This window comes from Acomys russatus, chromosome 26, assembly GCF_903995435.1.
Source record: "Acomys russatus chromosome 26, mAcoRus1.1, whole genome shotgun sequence".
Lineage (NCBI taxonomy): Eukaryota > Metazoa > Chordata > Mammalia > Rodentia > Muridae > Acomys > Acomys russatus.
This window is the reverse complement of record NC_067162.1, coordinates 43518056-43539279: the sequence shown is the minus strand read 5'-3', so window position 1 is coordinate 43539279 and position 21224 is coordinate 43518056. Positions and strand designations below refer to the sequence as shown.

The following is a 21224-nucleotide window of genomic DNA, read 5'->3' as shown; positions in this document are numbered from 1 at the left end:
AGGTGCCTGCTAATCTCATCAACGTTAATCTCAAGAGCTTTGGGAAGTTGGTGACCTTGGGTTTTCACAGAACATAAAGGGTCTGCCACACGGCCTGCTGCACGGACAGGCTCTAGGTTGACTTCCGGTGGATCACCACGGGAAGTCTGTTGGCTTCCTGCAGCTCCACTCTCACTGCCAATCACAGAAGTTAACTGATCTCAGTTCTGATTTACAGAGTGCTTCGGAACAAGCCTAGCATCATGACGAGGCTTTTCTCTCTCAGGCTTCCCCAACAGCCTCTGAGAAGAGTACGGCAGATGTCCTCAGTGTGACAAGTGAAGAAACAGCCCCAGCAGATCTGAATGAGCTGATGGTCCCAGGAAACAAAGAGCCAAACCAGTTCTAACCATTCTCTGAGTCTGACTGATTAGAATTCCTGCAGCCAGGAGAGCTGGAATACCACAGGATAGGAGCAAAGCTATCTTGGGCCACCACTATTCCCTTTAATAGTCATTACTGCCCGGTATTTAAGTGACCTAATACCTGGTGACTTTGGTAAACCTACAAAAGTGAATCCCAAGAATGTCACCTGAGGCCTATAGCAAAGACGTCCCTACTTTGCTGTAAGCTGCCTACCTGATGTTTCCAGAAATGTATTTGAAAAGTACTTTGACTTATAATTTTGTTTACTCTAAGAACCTTATAAAACAGACACCATGTTGGAACACGGTATTTGGAGGCAACTTGAACCTGTGTTTCTGGGCCATGGCCACTCTCAATAGGCTCTAGAATAAACTCTCTCTTATGAGTTTATTTGACATGAGAGCCATGTTTTTCTGTTGACAAGTCCAGAGTGTGAAGACAGTGCCTGTGCCTGGGACTCCTGTTTCTCTGATCAGATGCCAGTTGGGCTGAGGCCATGCTGGGCAGCTAGGGAGAACTGTGGCTTGAACTCAGCCAACACGCAGCTATGGAGAAGAGTCAGAGATGATAGGGAGGTCGTTAGTTCCATCCCATCTCTGGAATCTTCTGAGAGTGAGAAGAGAGAAGATGGCACAGCCTAAGAACCAGCCACTTCTTGGTTCTATCACAAATGTTACGTGAGGAAGTCTGATATTCCTACATCTCCATGCCAGACCCCGGAGCTTAGCACCCCACCTCAGAGGCATCCTGTTCTATTGTCTTTGCTGACACACAGAATGAGTGTAATCCCACAGTGCAATTCACCATCTGTGTTTCATTTGCAAGGATAATGTGTTATTTTAAAAATAATAAGACAATTTATTTACATCTGCTTTTTCTTCCTCTATTTGCTCAGCAGCAAGTGATAAAAAAATGGAGAAAATTATCCAAACAAAAATATTTATGAGTAAATAGCTTATAGAGATGGTGAGGCTGTGACTATCTAATTCTGGTCCCGCCCACCAAGGCAAACAAAGACGGTGCTCCTGGCAGCATGATTGAATTGTATGCAATTATCACCAATCTTTTAAACATGATGGTAATGAGAAAAGTATTAGCATAGATTAGAACGTCCTCAAAACATTTATTTTCCTAAAAATATGACTACTGCTTCTAATTTTTATTCGTGAAATAGAAGAAATGCTAGCTCTTTTCTTTTCTGTTTTTTTTTTTTTTCAGGCAGTTTGATCTGATATTATAATTTTCACAATTTCCTTCATGTGTTTCTGGAATGCTGCTACAAAACAATGTGATAACGTGGGTCATTTTAACCAAGCACAAAATTCTCTCTGGACTTGAGGGTTTGCATCCAAATTCATCAACTACTTTGTTTGCATAAGATAACTCATTAGGGGTCTGGAGGGATGGCTTATCAGTTAAAAATGCCTGCTGCTCTGCCAGAGGACCATGGTTTGGTTCCCAACACCCATGTCAGGTGGCTCATAACTGCCTGTAACTCCAGCTCTGAGGGAATCTGAGGCTCTCTGCTGGTCTCTGAGGGAAATTGCACAGATGTAGCGCGCGTGCGTGCGCACACACACACACACACACACACACACACACACACACACATCTTAAAGTGGTATTTCCCTAATGTTCTGTTTTCATTTCTGACGCATTCTAGAACTATCCAACTAACTCACAGAAGATAAATGCAAATAAAGCTGAAAAAAAAAAAAAAAACTTCACCAGGGGAGGAAGAAGAGAAATCTCCCAATTTTCACATTTGGCCTAAAACTTTTGGCACTAATGAGGTTTTAGGGAATCCTTTACCAGCTGCAAATAGGAAATCAATACACTACAATCCTGTGTTCTGTTTTAGTATGTGCATATTTTATAGGCAGGTGACCGCCTGTCTACATTATTTGCAAGATAATTTATAATAAGGATGGTGAGTTCAAACAAAGATGAGGAAGTGCTTGGCTTGAACCCCTTCAGATGACCAAGGATTGTTTCTTCTGCAGGGTGGGCGTGAGGCTCTCTTTTTAAGAGCCTTTTTTGGAAGCTGTTCCCATTTGAAAAAAAAAAAAATTCCCTGACCATTAGGCACTCTGAGTAGTTGCAAATTGTGGTCATGTTCAGAAAAGCTGGCAGATTCCAGCTGATGAATTCCAGTCTAGCAGCCAAGATGATCAGCTAAATAGACCATTTATCAACTGCAAGACCTTTATCTGATTTTATTTTGTAGTGCAGCCAGACATAGTTTAAAAACACAGATGGAGCTGTTAGAATGGAGTGGCTGAGTACAGCCGTAGAAAAGAAGCAAACAGTGCCCTAGATGAACCCAACCTCATTGAGTAGGATATATGGTCCTTATTTTCTAAAAACATTTCCCTGCATAGTTGAGCTGGAGGCACAGATCCCCGTAGGCCTGCCATTCACTATGTGGATCAATGGACTATGTCTCAGGGCCTGGTACAGCTTCTGGTACCAGGTAGGCATCAAATGCATTAATTAGACTGCTGGATGGTGACACAGAGGTAGACCAAGATAGCAACCTAAATAAAATAATTTTGTCTGTTTATAAAACCATGCAAGAATGTGGACTTGGTAGTATGTTCTGAGATAATACTAACGTAAGAAATACAGGTCATTTATATATCTATCTTTCCACTTACCCAGCTACCAGCTATCCATCCATCCACTCACCCACCCATCCATCCATCTGACATATATACACATAAACATATATACCTATATACATAATACATGTACCTATTCATCCATCAATCCATCATCTATCAATCATCTATATATTCATCTATCCATCCATCCATCCATCCATCCATCCATCTATCCATCCATCCATTCATCCATGCATCCATCCATCCATCGTTCCATCACTGCCTACCTACTACATGTACCTACTCACCCACCCACCCACCCATCCATCTATCCATCCATCCATCTATATATACATGTACCCAATCATCCATCCATCCATCCATCCATCCATCCATCCATTCATCCATCCACCCAACTACCTGTCAGTTCATCCACTTATTCACCAATACATCCATCCAGTCATCCAGCTACCCACCCACCTATCCACTCAACAAACCCTGACCTATTACACATCTGATACCACACTTGGCAATGCAAATATGTAGATGGGTCAGAGACCTAAGGATGTTTGTTTTAGAAAGAATCATTTTGGCAGGATGCCAGAGAAAGTATATGATCAAGCTTGTATGAAAAAATGCAGCACATTCCCAAGTTCAACCTGTGGTCTATTGACAGCGAGCTTCCAACATGGAGTGGTAACCAATGGCCTCACAACGGTAGCCACTGATCTTCCAAATCAGCTGTGCCCTCCCTGTTATTCCTTCCTACTAACGCAGCCAGTAGCTCCTGAGGCTTCCTCTTTTGTACTAAGAGCTGGATATGTCAGGGAACAGAGGATGAAGACATAGGCACCTTCTTCAAAGACTATTGAGGCATCACAGGGACTGAGGAGGAAGTAGGGAAGAAATATGACAAGCCACATGCAGTGGATCAAAGGCCACCTCCTCACCACTGTACCTCACTGTCCTCATGGCGTGCTCAGCGAGAAAGTCAGCCATGAAAACAGGGAAGACAAACAGACTTGCTCAGCATGTGCCACCTCCTCCCAGATGCCAGATCATCTGTCTCTCCCTAGAGCAAACGCTTCCTGCTGGGTCCTCCCAGGGAGATGGCCTCATGGAAGGAAAACACACCACACGGAAAATCAACACGACACTGCTATCAACTGAACTCACAGGAAACCAGAGGTTCCAGACAGCTAGAGAGGCACACTAGATTTGTCTTCTTGGGTTGTGATTGGGTAGCTGATGGGCTGGGAGCAATGGAGAGCCGTTGCTTTCAAAGGAGTCCTGGTTTGTCTACACTCACCATTGCCAACACACAGATACACAGACGCAGACACATATGCGTGCATGCATGCACACGCACGTGTGCGCACACACACTTAGATGCTGTGAGAGAAGTCATAGGTCTCACATGAAAAGTTTTCTTTTCCTATTTTAAAAATATTTTTTAAAAAATTATTTTGTGTGTTTATGGATGTTTTGCCTGTTTGGCCCCATGTGCGTCTGGTGCCCGAGGAGGTTAGAAGAGGATGTCAGATAAACTGGAATTGATGTGACAAGGGGATTGTGAGCCACCTTGTAGGTGCTGGGAATTAAAGTCAGGTCTTCTACAAGAGCAGTCATCTCTCCAGGACCTCCTGTACTTAAAATAAAGGATGATGGTGATGAGGATGATGGTGATGGTGATGATGATGAAAAAAACAAGTGTGCATCTGTATGTGCATCCTTGTGGGTGTATATGTGTGTAGGCTGCAGGACAACTTTGGAAACCGCATCTATTTCCTTGGAGACAAGGTCTGTCAGTGGCCCAAAGTTCATCAATTAGGCTAGACTTGCCAGCAAGTCCCAGGAATCCTCCTGTTTCTGCCTCCCCAGAGTTAGTGTTACAAACATATGCTACCACATGCTGTTTTTTAAAAACATGGGTTCTGGGGATCGAACCTTGTCCCTCATGCTTTCAAGGTAAGGGCTTTACCCACTGAGCTGCCCTCACAGGTACCGAGATATTTTCTAGAAAGAGAATGTTGTTAAGTTCTGTGTTGAACAACCAGCTGGCTAAACATACGCAGAGTAAGCAAGGCTTCTCAGCAGCTCTCTGGAAATAAGACTGACGTGGAAGTCCACACTCTGGCTGAAGGGACCTGACAGCCAGATTCACAGCCTTGTGAATCTTAGGAGAGCCGCTGAACCTGGAAAGACTAAGATACTGTAAATCAGGGAATCTGAACACGACGGGCCGTTTCTGGTCCTTTAAGGATGCAGAGCTAGAGCTTCGCGGACTCAGCAGCCGAGTGCAACGTTCCTGCTCGGCTCACACGCCCAAATCTCTGGCATTTCTTTCCTACAGATTGCACTCATGCTGCCTGGCTCAGCACTGAACTCTGGAAAGCCCCGCGGAAGTGACAGTCATCGTCAGTCATCGTCATTGATTTTCCAGTTTCAGTTAAATTGAATTTCTCCTTTTTGGGAGGCTGTTTATGTACTGAGGCTTGGAATACGTAATTCAGCTTTATAATGATATACTCATTGCCACTCAGCAAGCGCCAGAGGAGCGTCAGATCTTCAGATCCTCCGTGTGCCCCCCACATCAACTTTAAGAATGTTGTATGCGGTCCTCCACTCTATAAGTAGACTTGCTGGGTGCCTTGTTTCAAAATCAAGAGCTGCTGAGCCTGGCAAAATCACAGCTTTTGGTCCTGCCTCCCTGAGAAAAAGTGATGAGGACCTTTGGAGTGCTTGGAGCTAAAGAAAGGCTAGCGTGTGTGTGTGTGTGTGTGTGTGTGTGTGTGTGTGTGTGTTATGTTTGTATGATATGTTTATGTGTGTATATGTGTGTGATGTCTGGTATGTATGATGTGTGTGTGTGTGTGTATACACGTGTGATAGATGAACAATAAGGACCACACTGGGAAGCCATCAATCATCCTCAAGGAAAAAGGAACTAGTATTCTGGAGCGATGGTTCAGCAGGTAAAGCACTTGCTGTATAAGCTTAGGACCTGCACTCAGGTCCCTAACAACCACGTAAAATCCAGACATGCTGTGGCACTTGTCTGTAATCCCAGTTCTGGGAAATGCAGACTGCAGGGCTCACCAGCCAGTTGGGCCTGGCTGAAACAATAAGCTCTGGTTCTGACAGAGGGCCCATCTCTAACAAAAGTAAGCAGGAGAGCTTCCTCTACACCAATGTCTGATGTTGACCTCTGACCTCCTCACACTTGTACACACGTGGGTGCACATCTACCTATATACTCGCTTGTGCAGTACATATATATATCCAATACAGTAGTCATAGAAACAGGGAGGGTTGAGAAAAGGATGGGAAATGAAATTAAAAAAATGACGCAAGATTTTCTACTTTCCTATTTGTTTTTTAAAGCCAGAAACAAATGCAGTTTTTAAGTGGCACCCACAATTTAATACAAGTTTCTCTTTTCTTTTCCCTTTCAGTAATTTCCCACGCTAACCAACCTTCTGCTTCTTAGCCCTCAATGGGACCATTTCAACTCAACTCACCTTTCTTCCTCTGTCAACAAACATATAATTAGAACTGTCATGGTCTTTGGACTGCACTTGGCAGCAAAGATGCAAACATTCACAGACCACAGTCTTTAGATTCAAACCTATGATCTAGGTCAACAGAACTTTCTGGAATGATGTAATATTGCAGGCTGTCACTGCGTACGGCATCAGCTTCCACTAGCTACATGTGACCACTTAAGCCCTGGAAAAAGTGGGTGTGACCTGGGAATGGCTTTTTACAGCTTCAGTTCTATCAAAATGAAGTTTAAATAACCATAATATGAAGTTTAATTGAACCAGTGACTTCATATTGACTGATACAGCGTTAGGCCAGTAGAAGACGGATTTTTTTAATGAGACAGGTAGCAGCTTAGAGGAAACACGTATCCTGGGCATGGGATGGTGGGTGTGTGACGTTAGAGACTTGGAGGACGGGGTAGAGTTTTAGGGGTGCTGATCTAATCCAGACTCCTACAAGACACATGGAAGGGCAGAGAAAATGGAATTAAGAAGGCATCCTAAGGCCTGCACGGCCTCGTTGGAAACACTGAAGGAAAATACACAACACCGAGCCCATGAAGGAAGGCTGGCAGTCATGGGGTGAAGATGCCATCCAGGGCCGAGCCTAGATGATGGTGTTGGAACAAAGGCTGCATCACCAGGTCACACCTCAGGTAGAGGGCAGGAGAGCGATGGGTGGGAGCCCGCAGTCAGCTTCTGTGTGATGTCTGTGACCTCACATGAGCTACTGGGAGGACCTGGAACTCAGGAAAGGACAGGGCCAAGTGGGAGCAGGCACTTACGGCAGCAAGCATATAAACAAGGGTCGTGCACAGGCTCAGTTTAAAGTGGCTAGCTGACATTGGCCTTATCTGACCATGACATCTTATGAGACTCGTGGTTTGAATGAGAATTTGGCCAAAGACTTCCCAAGTTTCTCATTTTCAGAAGACCTTAAAGTAGTTTTTTTTTTAATTATTAAATGGAAATGTTTTGTTAGGGCCACTAAATCTAAAAAGCTTTAAAAACACTAGGCAAAAAAAAAAAAAAAAAAAAAAAAAAAAAAAGTGAAAAGCCAACATGGCGTCCAGTTGAGGCTCAGGGCATCTCTGCATGACGTGTGACCTGAGTGGTGGGCGATTTCACAGAGAACCTATGGGGGAAAGGCAGAGACGGCAGGGACAGAAAGGGGAACATGGAGAGAGCTGTCCGGCTGTATCAAGAACAGTCTGGGTAATCTTGGAGAGAGCTATGTCCCCTTTCTTCCTCCTCGGCCATGTGACCCTCCCTTTCTTTCTATGGGATCAGACTCAAGACTCTGAAGAGTGAATGGATGGACCATCAGATGGACAGACCAGAAATAACCAGGGTCTCCCAGTTCTGCAGAGTGCTTGCTGGGCTCCACCCCGCCCATCCATCTTCAGAGACATGGCCAGCTAGCCACGTGCAAACAGCTCGTTTCAGCCTTTGCCCTTGACTCTCACATGCATCCTTCTGTGGGAGCCGTGTTCTGTTCTCACAAAGAAGAAAACATAATCCTTTCAGCTCACCTCCCGGTCCAGCAGCGCAGGTGACACCACGGTGACAATGTCTCCTTTCTCAGGATCGATGTAGAACATGTTGGGAGATGGCTTGTCAGGCGTCTGCTGACGGATGTTGTACCGCAGGAGGGCATTGTCAGTGGCCGGGTCATCTGCATCAAACGCTGTCATCCGCATCACTGTGGTCCCTAAGGGGGGGGGGCAGGACCAAAAGGTGGGAGATGGTTATCAAAGGGGCAGAATGGTCAGGGCCTCTCCCCCATGGGCAACGGCAAGGGAATGGCCTGTCAATCACTCTCGGAATTAAAAAGACAAATCATTTCCCAAGCTCTGCTTTCCCTCCCTGCCCCATCACATTAAAGGACCCGAAATACAGAAAAAGAAAGCTCTGCTGCTCGGCGGAGTGACAGCTTAATTTTTCCTTCTGCTGATGTGCGATTTATTTTTACGGGCTTCCATTCCATTTTGGAGGTGGCTCTGTGACAACAGCTTTCATTTAAAAAACTCTTATGGGATACCTGCCTGTGCCTGGGACAGGTGCTGGGGGAAGTAGAGCACAAAGAGGGGCCATGCATCGTGACATCCTGAAGCTCAGAGAGACAGAGACATAAAGAGGAAGCAATCACTAACAGGGGATAGAGAGGGCAAGAAACAGTTTTCCCCAGGTCAGGCTCGGAGAAGGTTCCTAACGTACATACTCATGGGGTGAGGAGCGACGAGCAAGGTGGAGGGATAAGGACCCTCCAGGGAAAAGCTACTCCAGGAAAAGAGACCACGAGGCATTTTTACATGAGCGTCTGCCAGGTAATGGCCACCTTCGCTCAGGTACTTCGGATGCACAGATGACGGTGGCATGATGCAACCTTGCCAAGACAAGCAGGAGATGTGGACAAAGGACCCACTTCTGTGAAGAAACACAGACTGCTTGGTGATGCCTGAGGTTGGTAGTTTGTCATCTTTTGTGAAGGTCTTGCTCACACACAAGCAACATCGAGGGAAAGCCAGGATGTTGACTTATAAGGGTCACTGGGCTTCACTGAGTGAAACGCATTGCAATGGTGTAGGTCCTGTTTGGATCTGTGAAGCATGGGGAGGGGGGCGGTTGGCAACAGTGAGCTAGCTGTTCATGCTGGTTAAATCTGAAGACAGAAGGGGATGGTGGTTGGGGTGGTCATGAGGGAACACGTTAGATTAATCTGTAATGTTTTCGGTAGTCTCATGGGGTGGGCGCAGTGATTCTGCAGCTAAAATTTAACTTTAAAAATAGTGTAATTACGAACGCTGATAGCAGCATGGTCTAGAATCCAGTCAGACAATATGGCTACCTGTCCTGATGATTTAGTGAGCATCCATCATGAATTTGGCTCAGGGTGATGGGCCCAGCCAGAACTCTTACCTGAAGTGGCATAACTGGCCAAGAGCTGTAGTTTCCAATGGGAATAGTTACACATTAAAAAAAAAAAAATAACATAGGATCTGGAGGGATGGCCTGGCAGTTAAGGGCACTGACTTCTCTTCCAAAGGGCCAGGGTTCAAATCCCAGCACCCACATGGCAGCTCACAACTATCTGTAACTCCAAGATCTGACACTCTCACACAGACAGGCAAGCAGGCTAAACAAATGCACATAAAAATAAAGGTAAATAAATCTTAAAAACAAAAACAAAACAAGAAATGCCAGGTTCCAGTGGTACATGCCTATAATCTCAGCACTCAGGGAGGCAGAGGCAGGCAGATCACTCTGAGTTTGAGATCAGTCAGGTCTACAAAGTGAGTCCAGGAAGGCCAAGGCTACAAAGAGAAACTCTGTCTTGAAAGCATTCCCCCCAAAGCAAGCAAACAAACAAACAAAAACCCAAACAGCAACAACAAAACCAGATTAAACAAAACAAAACAAAACAAAACTGGCATCTTGAAGGAAGTATTGAGTTTACCTAGCTCACTCAGTATCACAGAATTCCTTTCTTTTAACTTACATGCCCCTCCTACCATCAAAACTAGGACATTGATTTATTTTCCCACAATTAATTAGAATCACATTTTTAAGCGTTAGGTCTAAGTGGTCAAGTTAACAATGGGGGAATTTAATCGTCCTAAATGTTGGAAGGAGGTCCTTGTTCATTTTGAGTAATTTCACCCATGTTGCCGTTAGCTGTGTGTTGCCAGACGCATCTACTACACATCTTGTTTCTTTGCCTTTGAAAGGTTGTGGGGCAAATATAGGGTCCAACAAGTGTAGAACACTCTTGGCAGAAGCAGCTGCTGCTACCTCCACCCCAGCTGTTGAGCGATAGTGCTAATTAAGATGCCGTCACCCTCTAAGCCAGACTATGAACGAAGCTGGAGTTTCCTTCCTGTGCCGTGGTTCTATGCACTCACTCCCAGTCCATTGAGTTGATACCTTCCTAACCTAGGAAGACAGGGCCACCCAAGGCTCTCTGAAGAAAGCCACTGACAGATCTTGGGCCCAAGATCTCATCCAGGAACATGTGCACTCCTTGTGGCCGAAGGCACAGAAGGAACCTTGCCCTCATCAATTCTACACCAACAACTCAGGTTAAGTACACTTGACACAGTGTGTCTCCCTTGGCTAGTGTCTGCTGAACGCCTAATTGATTGGAACTGTTCACTAATCTGCATTTAATTGAAGTCATAGCTGAAGGAGGAAAAGGAAAGAAGTCATTGTGGCCAGGGACTCACATATGCCTTTGAATGATTAGAGGAGAAAGGAAAGACGCAGGGTGAAGCATCTTCGGTGTGCACCAGAAAGGCCATCCTGGGCATCATTTTTGTTCTCAGATAGTTCATCAGATAATAGGACCAGGTTTACCCTGAGAAAGCCCCACAGATACACAGAAAATGCCTCCGCTTTAATCAATTGCTGGGAAATAGAGACTAGTGTAGAGCCCCGCCCTCCTTTGTGTTCACCGAGATGTGCATAGGTACTGGCTTTTCTTCCCAGTAGATTCCACACAGCACAGAAGGACATAATAGTGTGGTTTTCCTGTGAAATGTCACCTATAGGCTCATGGGTTCACACACTTGGTCCCCAGCTGGTTGGCACCGTTTGGGGATGTTGAGAAAACTTTGGGAGGTGGAGGCTTGCTGGAGGAAGTGGGCCACTGGTGACGAGCTTTGATATTTTATAGCCTGAGCCTGATTCCTATTCACTTTCTGCTTGCTGCTCCATCTATGTTTGAGGAGTCCCGGCTGCACGATCCACCACCATAGAGCCATGTGGTGTCACACCCTCCCCAATACGAGGGACTGTTTTCCCTAAAGCCATGAACCAAAGCAAAGCCCCTATTCTTTCAGTTGCTTTTTGTCCGGTATTTGGTCACAACAATGAGAAAAGTGACTAATACAATGACCTTGGACACACACACACACTTTTAGTGCTAAGCCCTATAGACATATGTTTGAGTTTTGTGATGGTGCGACTCATCTTACGAATCTGCTCAGTTCCCTGTCCACCAGTGTGCTGAGTGTCAAATCACGCACTTGCCTGCACTGGGATTTGTTTTAACTCAACTGATGAGAGCTGCACTGTTGCCTGTGGAGGAGAGTGGCTGGCCTCTTGCCCAACTTGCTTCCTTTGGCAGTTTTCATAACCACATACCCATCACCAGCCTCTGCCTCAGTTCTTTGTTTTATGTCCCTTCAAGAAGCGATAGCAGTGGCCATAGACAACTCCAGGGTCAACAGCTGCATCTGAGTGGATGGTCCCACTGTCTGTGGAGATACCTTGGCATCAGGCCTGCCCTAGCTCACATGTCCTGGACTCCGAGGAGAATACCTTCCCTACCAGCCTGACGGCCTCCTGCTATGCTTGTCTTACCCTGTGTGTGTTTCTGGATGGCAGGGAAAGGATAATTACATGATAGACGTGCATTGGGCCCTCTACACAATACTTCCCTGTCTTCCCCTGTCACGATATTCGGAGTGTCAAAATAAGCGATAATCACCCTGTCACTCCCAGAGCTAGCCGACCCAGCAGTAGCCCCTCTGGAGAAAAATGAAAGAATTATAGGTTGGTGGCTGAGAGTCTCAAGTTAGCCAGTCATTTTTTGTCATAGAAGAATACAGCTGCCAACCTGCCAGGCTGAGGACAATGGTGGTCATCCCATTTTGGGCAGGGAGCCCCTTCCTCTCCACCGTACATCTCTGAGGGAGAGATTCAGGGTCTGATTTCATGGAATGAGCACATCTGAAACTTGTGTTCCTGGTGCTGGGAGTTTACAAGGCCGTGCAAGCCACGGACTCTTTCCAGATGGCCTCTTTTCTTTTAAACTTTTATTTATTATTTGACAATTTCCTGCATAGTTACATTGTCCCTATCTGTGCCTAGGCTCCCATCACCACCCATGGACCACTCCTAGCACCCTCCTCCCCATCATATCGCCTCCCTTTTCTTTTCCTGTTGAGTTGGACAGTGCTCCCTGCTGGCTCTTGACTGATCTTGTTGGGTTGATTTCATGCTGGTCATTGTAACTGCATTGAGTTCACATGCAACAACCATGCTATATCCTGATGGTGGATTATCATAGCACCCGCACCCGCACCCGCCATTTCTGGTTCTTAGATCCCTTCCCTCACCTCTTCCACGATGTTCCCAGGGCCTCAGAGGAGGGGAGTTGGTAGAGAGGTCCCATTTAGGGCCGAGCACTCGATACCTACTTATCCTCAGCATGTTCATGATTTTTGGCCACCAAGTGTCAGACTCCTCTTTTTTTTTTTTTTTTTTTTTTTTTTTTAAGAAAAAACGCTATTCCTGTAAGTGAATTGTATATCACAGATTTTTAGGTCATTTCCAGCAGTGTGGTAAGGGTAGCTACAGGCCTCACCAGGAGATGTGCAACATTAAGACATATGAACAGAGCCAGGAGATGTCACCAAGTGAACCCCCGTGTGTCACTAAACAGCAGGCATACATTCACACATAACCCAGAGACATACAGAGACACACAGAGACACAGACACAGAGAGAGGGGGGAGGGAGGGAGGGAGGGAGAGGGAGAGAGAGAGAGAGAGAGAGAGAGAGAGATGAGAGAGAGAGAGAGAGAGGGAGAGAGAGAGAGGAGGAGAAGAGAGAGAGAGATGGAGGGGGGAGAGGGAGGAGGGAGAGAGGGAGAGAGAGAGAGAGAGAGAGAGAGAGAGAGAGAGAGAGAGAGAGAGAGATTTAAGATTGATTCACGGGAGAAATTCCACTTTCCTGGGCTGACAGCCTTCCAGCCTTCACAGACTATCAGACATTGAAGGTCGAGGCCATCTTGTTCAGCCAGTCTCCAGTTGAGCTCAGCCATGGAGAGAGTCTCAGGTGAGCAGAGAAGATCCACCCAGCTGTACCCTTTACAACTTTCAAACCCTGAGCAAATACATGGCTGCTGTTTTGAGGCATGGAGTTCAAGTGTGACAATAGACAGCTGGTAAAGGCATATAAGTTAATGACTCAGTACACACCGGTTAGAAAATGATACATAATTCAACAGAGACTTTAGTTTCAATGTGGGACTTTTCCATTTTAAATAGATAACTCAGCAGGTCTAAGAGTTAGACTAAAAATACAAAGAAACAGGTGCAGAAAAGAAAAAAAAGTGCTGAGAACAAACTGCAACATCCTTGCCAAATGTCAGCCTTTCACAGTTGGGTTTTGGGGGCCACCAATGATGCCGCCACCAAAGCCAAGCCAAAGTGTGTGGTAGCACTGGTTGCTCTTGTTGCTAGGTCAAGGTAGACAGTCATTTCCAGAACAGCATAGAGTTAAACTCCTACAAAGTCTACCCTCTGGTTGCAGCTCTGCGCTGAGTAAGTACAACCAAGCAGGAGCACAGCTCTGCTCTTCAAAGTGAGCGTGCCTTCAATTTCGAGGCAGTTGCTAACTCCGTTTAATTGCAGCCCCTAAGTGTCTCTGGGGCGGCTGCGATTACCACGGACTTGATTTGAAATGCAATAGACTTTGCCTCTCCAATTTTCTCTCCTTCCCTGGAGCTAGTTGGTTTTTTAAGTACAAATTGGCAGTCAAATATGTAATAAGTTATGACAAGTTACACAGTGGCTGTCTCCCATCTGCCTCCAAAGCTTGTTTATTTTCATGTGAATAAAGGAGTGGCGGCAACAGACACACCTATAAGACTGTTTTAGTGTCTCTACAGTGTGTGCCTTATTTATGTACGGAGCCACTTTTTAATTAAGCCAGGGTGGGCCAGGCTTTAGGTAAAATAAACTTCTGAGATTCTAAGTAACAAACAACCTAAACTGAGATCCCATCTTCCATCAGTCACTGTGCTGCTGTCCATCTGGAGCTTGTGTACATGCATGTGTGTGTGCACACGTGGGTGTGTGCTAGTGTATATATGTCTCTGTGTGTGCATGTGTACGTGTGTGCACATGCATGTATGTGCCTGTGTGCATGCAAGTCTGTGTCTCTGTGTGTGCATGTATGTGTGCATGAGTGTGTGTGTCTGTGTAAGTGTCTCTGTGTGTGTGTGCGCATGTGTGTATATATGCGAGTGCCCATGCGAGTATGTGTGTACATGAGTATCTGTGTGTGTGTGTGTGTGTGTGTGTGTGCAACGTATGCATGTGCAGATGCTTCTGCTTACACAGAATACAGAGGGACAGAGGACAGGTATGGTTCCTTGGGACCCAGCCATCTTATTTTTTTTAGGTGGGACCGTGTATCCCACTGACCTGGGCTCACCCATTCAGGTAGACTGGCTTCCAGGCAAGCCGCAGCAATCCTCCTGGCTCTGTCTCCTGGCACTAGGTTTAAAGCATGCAGCATCATGCCTTGCTGTTTGAAACTGGAGCTCTGGGGAACACATTTGGAGAGGCAGGAACTGTACCAACTCCGCTGTATCCCTAGCTCCTTCATCTTTTAGGTAATATTTTCTCAAACCTATTAAAAATTCTCTCTCTATATATATTTTCCAGTAATCCATTTTTTTAAATGAAGGATAGATGGGCTCTCTATTCTGAATTATTTGATCATGCCTGAATCACCCTAAAGAAGCAAGTGCTAGCAGAGACCTAATCCCAAATTGTCTGCTCTTATAAAGAGAAATCTGAATATCGGAGTCGCATGAAGCAGCTGCAATTCTCAGATATGAAAATGCAGTTTCATAATATCATAGAACTACCAAAAAGATGCTGTGTGTGTGTGTGTGTGTGTGTGTGTGTGTGTGTGTGTGTTGGCCCTTTAATAAACTTAAAGGGTTTTACAAAGCAAGTCCAGCCTTCCTTAGTTAGGTGTAATTTTACCACTGGGGGACATTTGGCAATGTCCACAGATGCTTTTGGTTGTCACAAGATGAGACCTTGACACCTAGTTGGCAGAGGCTGGGATGCCATTGTCATGGGAGCATAAGAGCCCTTAAGACAGAAAAATGATGCTGTGTGTCCAGCCGAGCCTCAGTAAAGCCAAACACGTGTGGGAGTCAATAGAGAGCAGGAGAAGGGATGGGATGGTTTTAAAATGATCTCTCTTCTAATGGTAAGATACTTCTTTAAAATTTATTTTTATTTATTTGGATGTGTATGTGTGTGCATACATGTGTGTGCATGCATAAAGTATATGATACGTGTATACGGGTGACCACACAGGCCGGAAGAGGGTGCAAAGCTCTCTGAAGCTGGACTTACAGATGGTTTTGAGCCACTCAGCCTGGGTGCTTGGAACCAAACCCAGGTCTTCTGCAAGAGGCTGTTCTTTACTCTGAGTCATCTGTCTCTCCGTCTTTTAACTACATCTTGAACTTTTAATATATTTATTCGTGTGCATGAGCACATGTACTATAGTTTGCATATGGAGGTCAGAGGGAAACTCTGTGGAACCTCCTACCTTCATGTGGATACCAGGGACCGAACTTGGACATCAGGTTTGTCTGACAAGCACCTTACTCTCTGAGTTACTTCTCTGCCCTTAATTACATCTTAGGGTAGCAATGAAGGTTGGGTAGGGGTGGTAAGTCCTTAGTTCTTGGCTGTCATTGATTTATTGTGAATAGTATTCTGACACTTCTTATCTCTTTTAATGGCAGAGATCATCACTGAGACTCTTTAAAACCAACTTCTTGAGGCTCAGAGTCACCCAATCAAACCCCGATTTCATAGGCTTAGCATAGAGGTGTGACTTCGCACTCAACATCAGCCCACTTGATCAGCTGTCCTGATCAAGAACAGGCTGGGGAAGCTTGCACACAAGGTGGGACTGGGGTGATTACCATAGTGACAAGATACCAAGGTGCTGGGACACTGCAACTCAGCCCATTTTAGACTTTGGTTCAGTGGGAAGAAAGAAGGGCGCTTTGCTAGGGGAGAAGTGTTGTTGCTGATTTTGCAAACGGAGTTTTGAACTGGGTAAGTAAATACACACAGGCTAGCATGGTGCTGCTGCAAGCTGTCGGTTTATGGCTTGGGAGTCAGCTGTGATTGATGCAAGCTATGAAAGAATTTATAAAATAACAGTGAATTAGAAGAAGGTACATTTTGAGTCTAGGGAAATGGATCTTTTATGAGGAATAAAACTTGATGAAGTAGCTCCATCAAGACCACACAGATCTGAAATTAAACATGCTGAGACTGAGAGTGGAGGGGGTGTGTCCTGGACCCTTTGGGTTCAAAGCCTGGAAAAGGGCAACATCTTCTCCTTGGCCCTTCATGTCACATGGAGTCATTTCCACTCACCACGGCTCGTTTCTCTGCACTGTGAATGCCACTTTGGAAAACTGCTTTCCTTTATCCAAGCCATCAAGATGCTATTCAGTGAATAACATAGACACATAGAATGTAATGCACATTTGATTGATGTACTTGATTCACTTTTGTCCCTCCACTGAATGGAACAGGTCCAGGCACACAGTAGGTGCTTAATAAATGCTGAGTTAAGTAAGGGCAGAAGGAGAGCATCATTACTTTGTGGTATTCATGGGTCTCCTTCCATTTGGGGTTTTAAATAACCTTACCCATCTCTGTGTGGGCATCTCTACCTTCTGAGACCTCTGCTAGCTTAGATCAACTCTTGGAAACAATATGGCATGGGGCAGTCTGATGGGGCAGGCTGCTCCTCACTGTAAAGGGATGACAGGCACCTGATACAAGTTGATGACTACTATTCCTTGACTGTGAAACCATGAGTGCCTGTCCCCGAGACTGGTTCCAGTTTGGTCTCTAATGTACCATGTGGCTGGTGCCCTCCTCAAGCTTAGTGTCTCCTCTCTTGTTAGGTCTGGTAGCCAGAAAAGGCTGAGTAGTTGCCCCATCCATCCTCTGTGAAAGTAAAGGCTGGTTTCTCATCACATGCAACCTCAGGGCATTATCTAATGCCAACACCCACCCGCTTCCCTGCACATCAGCCATGGGCAGCGGGGTTGACGATGTGTCTACAGGCTGAGAGTCCTGGGTTGTGGTCTCTGCTCCACCACATAGAAGATGGACAGTCTCAAATAACTCTGGCCCTGAGGGTTTTTTTTTTTTCTGATGATTGGGTAATGTCTATCACAGTGTGAATTAAGTTAGTTCCTGCCCACATCAATAATATTCAGCCAAGACGTCTATTCTCAGAAAGTATCATTGTCATCAAAAGAGGGAGGGGTGGAGCTGGAGAGATGGCTCAGTGGTGAAGAGCACTTGCTGCTCTTCCAGAGGAACTGAACTCAGTTCCAGTACCCATACTGGGTGGCTCACAACTGCCTGTAACTCCAGCTCTAGGGGATAAGGATCCATGCACACACACACATGCACACACACAAACAAACACATTAAAAACAATAAATTGGGAGGGATATAGGTCAATAGGCTCCGTGTTTGGTAAAGATGAAGAAAACATGTCTTGGATGAAAGCAAGGACAGTGAGAAGTGTTTCCAACTTTAAGAACTAACTTTCGGCTGTACAGAAGGAGGCAGCCACTGGCCAGTGTCATCGTATTACCCACACCCTATATTTTCTACATTCCAAGTATCTCCAGCATTTCAAATGGATGGAGCCCTTGTTACTACGGCTCTCTAACTCTGGGATGCGCCTTCCTGACCAGATGTGTGGTATAAGCGTTCTGTTTGGCTCGGCTCTGCTCATTATGGATGCTTGCCCTTTTCCAGGCTTCCCTGCTCTGGATGGTGTACACAGAAGAACACGGCTGTTGTGTACTCTCAACTTGCTCATCTTCTTCTGGAAGAAGCCATGATGCTTAAGCACAGAATCATAGTGAGCGTGATATGTGCATTAAACCAACAAACCTCACACCAACCACCTTCAAGGCATCAGTGCGGTGGTGTTCTGGTGGCACTTTCTGAATGTATTTAGCGATTCCCAGTTGAGATTCTGGGTAGGGCCAGTGTCGGCTCTTTTCCCTTGCATCATGGCTTTGAAAGGCCAGCTCACTCCCAGAATATCCCATTAGCACTTAGACATAAGCTGTAGAAACATTTGCTTTTCTAACGGAACGACTTGCCCATTTGCTGAGAGCAAAGAGGCAGCAAGACCTGACAAACAACCTCCTTGGCACTCTCTAAAGTTCCCCCTCCTTGCTAGGAGACAGGTGCACTAAAGGGTTTTTACAAGCTGGGAGCTTCGAGTTCTAATTTTCAAGTCAAATTGAAAAGGCACGGTGGCTTTGAGAAGCCTGGCACTGAGCAGCCAACCGCTGCATTCCTTGCTCTCTTTCTGTTGAGTTCTACCAGACAAGACCCAGCGCAGCTGAACAGTCCCATTTCAGCAGAGAGTGCAGCCGTAGAGTGCCATGTACCTGTGAGCTCATGAGTCTCACACAACTCCTCTTACCCGATGGCTGGAGGTTCAAGTTCAGCCTTAAGGGGTTGGAAGGGCTGGGCTCCTGCAGAAGGTTCTAGAGCAGGGTTTCCTCATTGCCTTCAGCCTGTGTGATCATGGGGGCCACGCTTCTGTGCCTCTGCTGTCTCCTAGTCTCTGCCTTTCTGTGAGTCTGTGTTTTCTCCTCTCACCTCTTTCTCAAGACCCTTGAAATAGCACTTGGGGCGCACCTACAGAATATAAGGTGTTGTTTTCATCTCAAGACCATTAGCTTAACCATTCTCGAGAAGGCTCTTCTTCCAAAGATCACAGTTACACAGTGCAGGGACTGGAATGTGCTCACTTTTGCTGATGACACTCAGCTCAGCACCCCAAGTGTCCAGCACCCCGACTGCCTAGAACCCCAATTGCCCAACACCCTGAGTGCCCAGCACCCTGACTGTCTACCATGGTCACTGCTCAGCACCCTGAGTGCCCAGCATTCTGAGTGCCCAGCATCCTGAGTGCCCAGTACCCTGAGTACTCACCATGCTGACTATGCAGAACCCTGGGTGCCCAGCACCCTGACTGTCTACCATGATGACTGCTCAGCACCCTGAGTGTCCAGCACCCTGACCGTCTACCATGGTGACTGCTCAGCACCCTGAGTGCCCAGCATTCTGAGTGCCCAGCATCCTGAGTGTCCAGCACCCTGAGTACTCACCATACTGACTGTGCAGAACCCTGAGTGCCCAGCACCCTGACTGTCTACCATGGTGACTGCCCAGCTCCCTGAGTACCCAGCACCTTGAGTGCCCACCATGCTGACTGCCCAGCACCCTGAGTGTCCAGCACCCGGATTGTCCACCATGTTGGCATACTTGCTGAAACCCTTACATACACCATTGACCTCTGGAGACTTTATCCTTTTTGAGGGGAAGTAGAAGAGCCTGGCCAGAGATACACAGCTGAGCCTGGTGGGCTCAAAACTGGGGCACCCAACGTTTCTATGTCAGTGGAGGGGGTGTGGCATTTTATAGCCAAGAGCTCTGGACTAGTATAACAGGCCTGCAATCCTAGACGAGGCAGGGGCACAGAAGGTCCAAGGCCTGCTCGGGTTACAGAGTGATTTTAGGGCCAACTTGGACAACTTAGTGAGATCTGTCGAGTCTGAAACTTTAGATTAGCTCAGTGGTGGGGGGCTCACCTAGTGGCATGAGGGCCCTATGTTCAAGCCCCAGCACCAGAGGAAATAAAGGGTGCTCAGGGCCCCTGCTGGCAGCAGGAACTGGAGGCCCCCAAAAAACAGTAAACACAAATGCTCAGTGCCCAGAAAATTCACCGAGGCCCGCTTTGCTGAAAATGAGCATAGGGAAGGATGCTCCTGAGGCCATGGTCCTGTTCTGGGTGCTGGCTAATGTTACATTTGCTTTCCGGGCTCAGCTCTTACACACATGCAATGGCCAGCTCCTAGATGTCAGGGGCTCAGCTCGCACTGCCTGAGCTAGGTTATCTTTTCAGAAGCTTAGCAAAGGGGCTTAGGGAGATGAATGAGCGACATCACCTCCCACTTAAGCTCTAGCAAGGGTTCACAGGATGGAGAGCGAAGCAAAGGCTGCCGCCACAGAGCAAGGTTCTTTAGATTTCTGTAAAAACATGGCTAAGGCAAACTATTCATTCTCTGTCTCTGTCTCTGTCTCTCTCTCTCTCATTCCCTCCCTCCCTCTCCCTTTTGCTCTCCCTCTCCCTTATATCTCTAAAGAAAGAAAACATGAGAAGTAGATTTCGATTTTCTTTGAGCCACAAAACATTTGATCACAAAGAGGCTTTAGGGTTCACCTAGAACAGGGGCCTCATGGAAGGCTTTCTCTTCCTGGTGACAGCTTGTGCTTGTGGTGACAGGGATGGGCTAGAGACTCAGATCACTTCTGTGCCTGCTAGCTTCTAGGAAAGGAGAGCTGCCAGAAGGAGAGCATGTTTGCATGGGGGTGGGGGGTGGGGGTAGGGATGGATGGGGGGTGAGGTGTGTATGTAGGGGAGGGGAGAGACCAGAAGCTGCCAGGAGGAGAATGGGTTTGTGTGTGAGGGGTTTGTCAGAGGGAAAGGAAAGGCCATGGAGTCACTGTAGCCTCCTTGCCTGAAATCCTGTCATTTCAGACTAAAAAGTAAGGATGAAAAGACAGAAACTGGGGTGACATGATCTAAAGGCCCCCTAGGAGCCTAGGGGAACTATACTACTCTCCTCTCTTGCAGAGACTTCACACTTTACCTGGGAACAGCTCTGTGTGCCCCCCGCTGGGACCCAGAGGCTGGGTCTGTTGGAGGGACCCTGTTCTATGAAAGCCGAGCTCCCGTGCTGAGCATGTCAGCAGCTGGTATGACACCCAGTGTAGAATGGCAGAAG

The 21224-nt window shown here is 46.4% G+C and overlaps 1 protein-coding gene across 2 annotated transcripts in view; it reads right to left on the bottom strand.

Annotated features, from left to right (window-relative positions):
- Cdh13 (cadherin 13) overlaps positions 1-21224 on the bottom strand; it is a 1096387-nt gene that overhangs the window by 209376 nt on the left and 865787 nt on the right. For both annotated transcript variants that reach the window (XM_051169275.1, XM_051169274.1), the window contains one exon: positions 8086-8264. In XM_051169275.1, coding sequence (XP_051025232.1) covers positions 8086-8264 — 179 coding nt within the window. The remainder of the gene's footprint in view (positions 1-8085; positions 8265-21224) is intronic.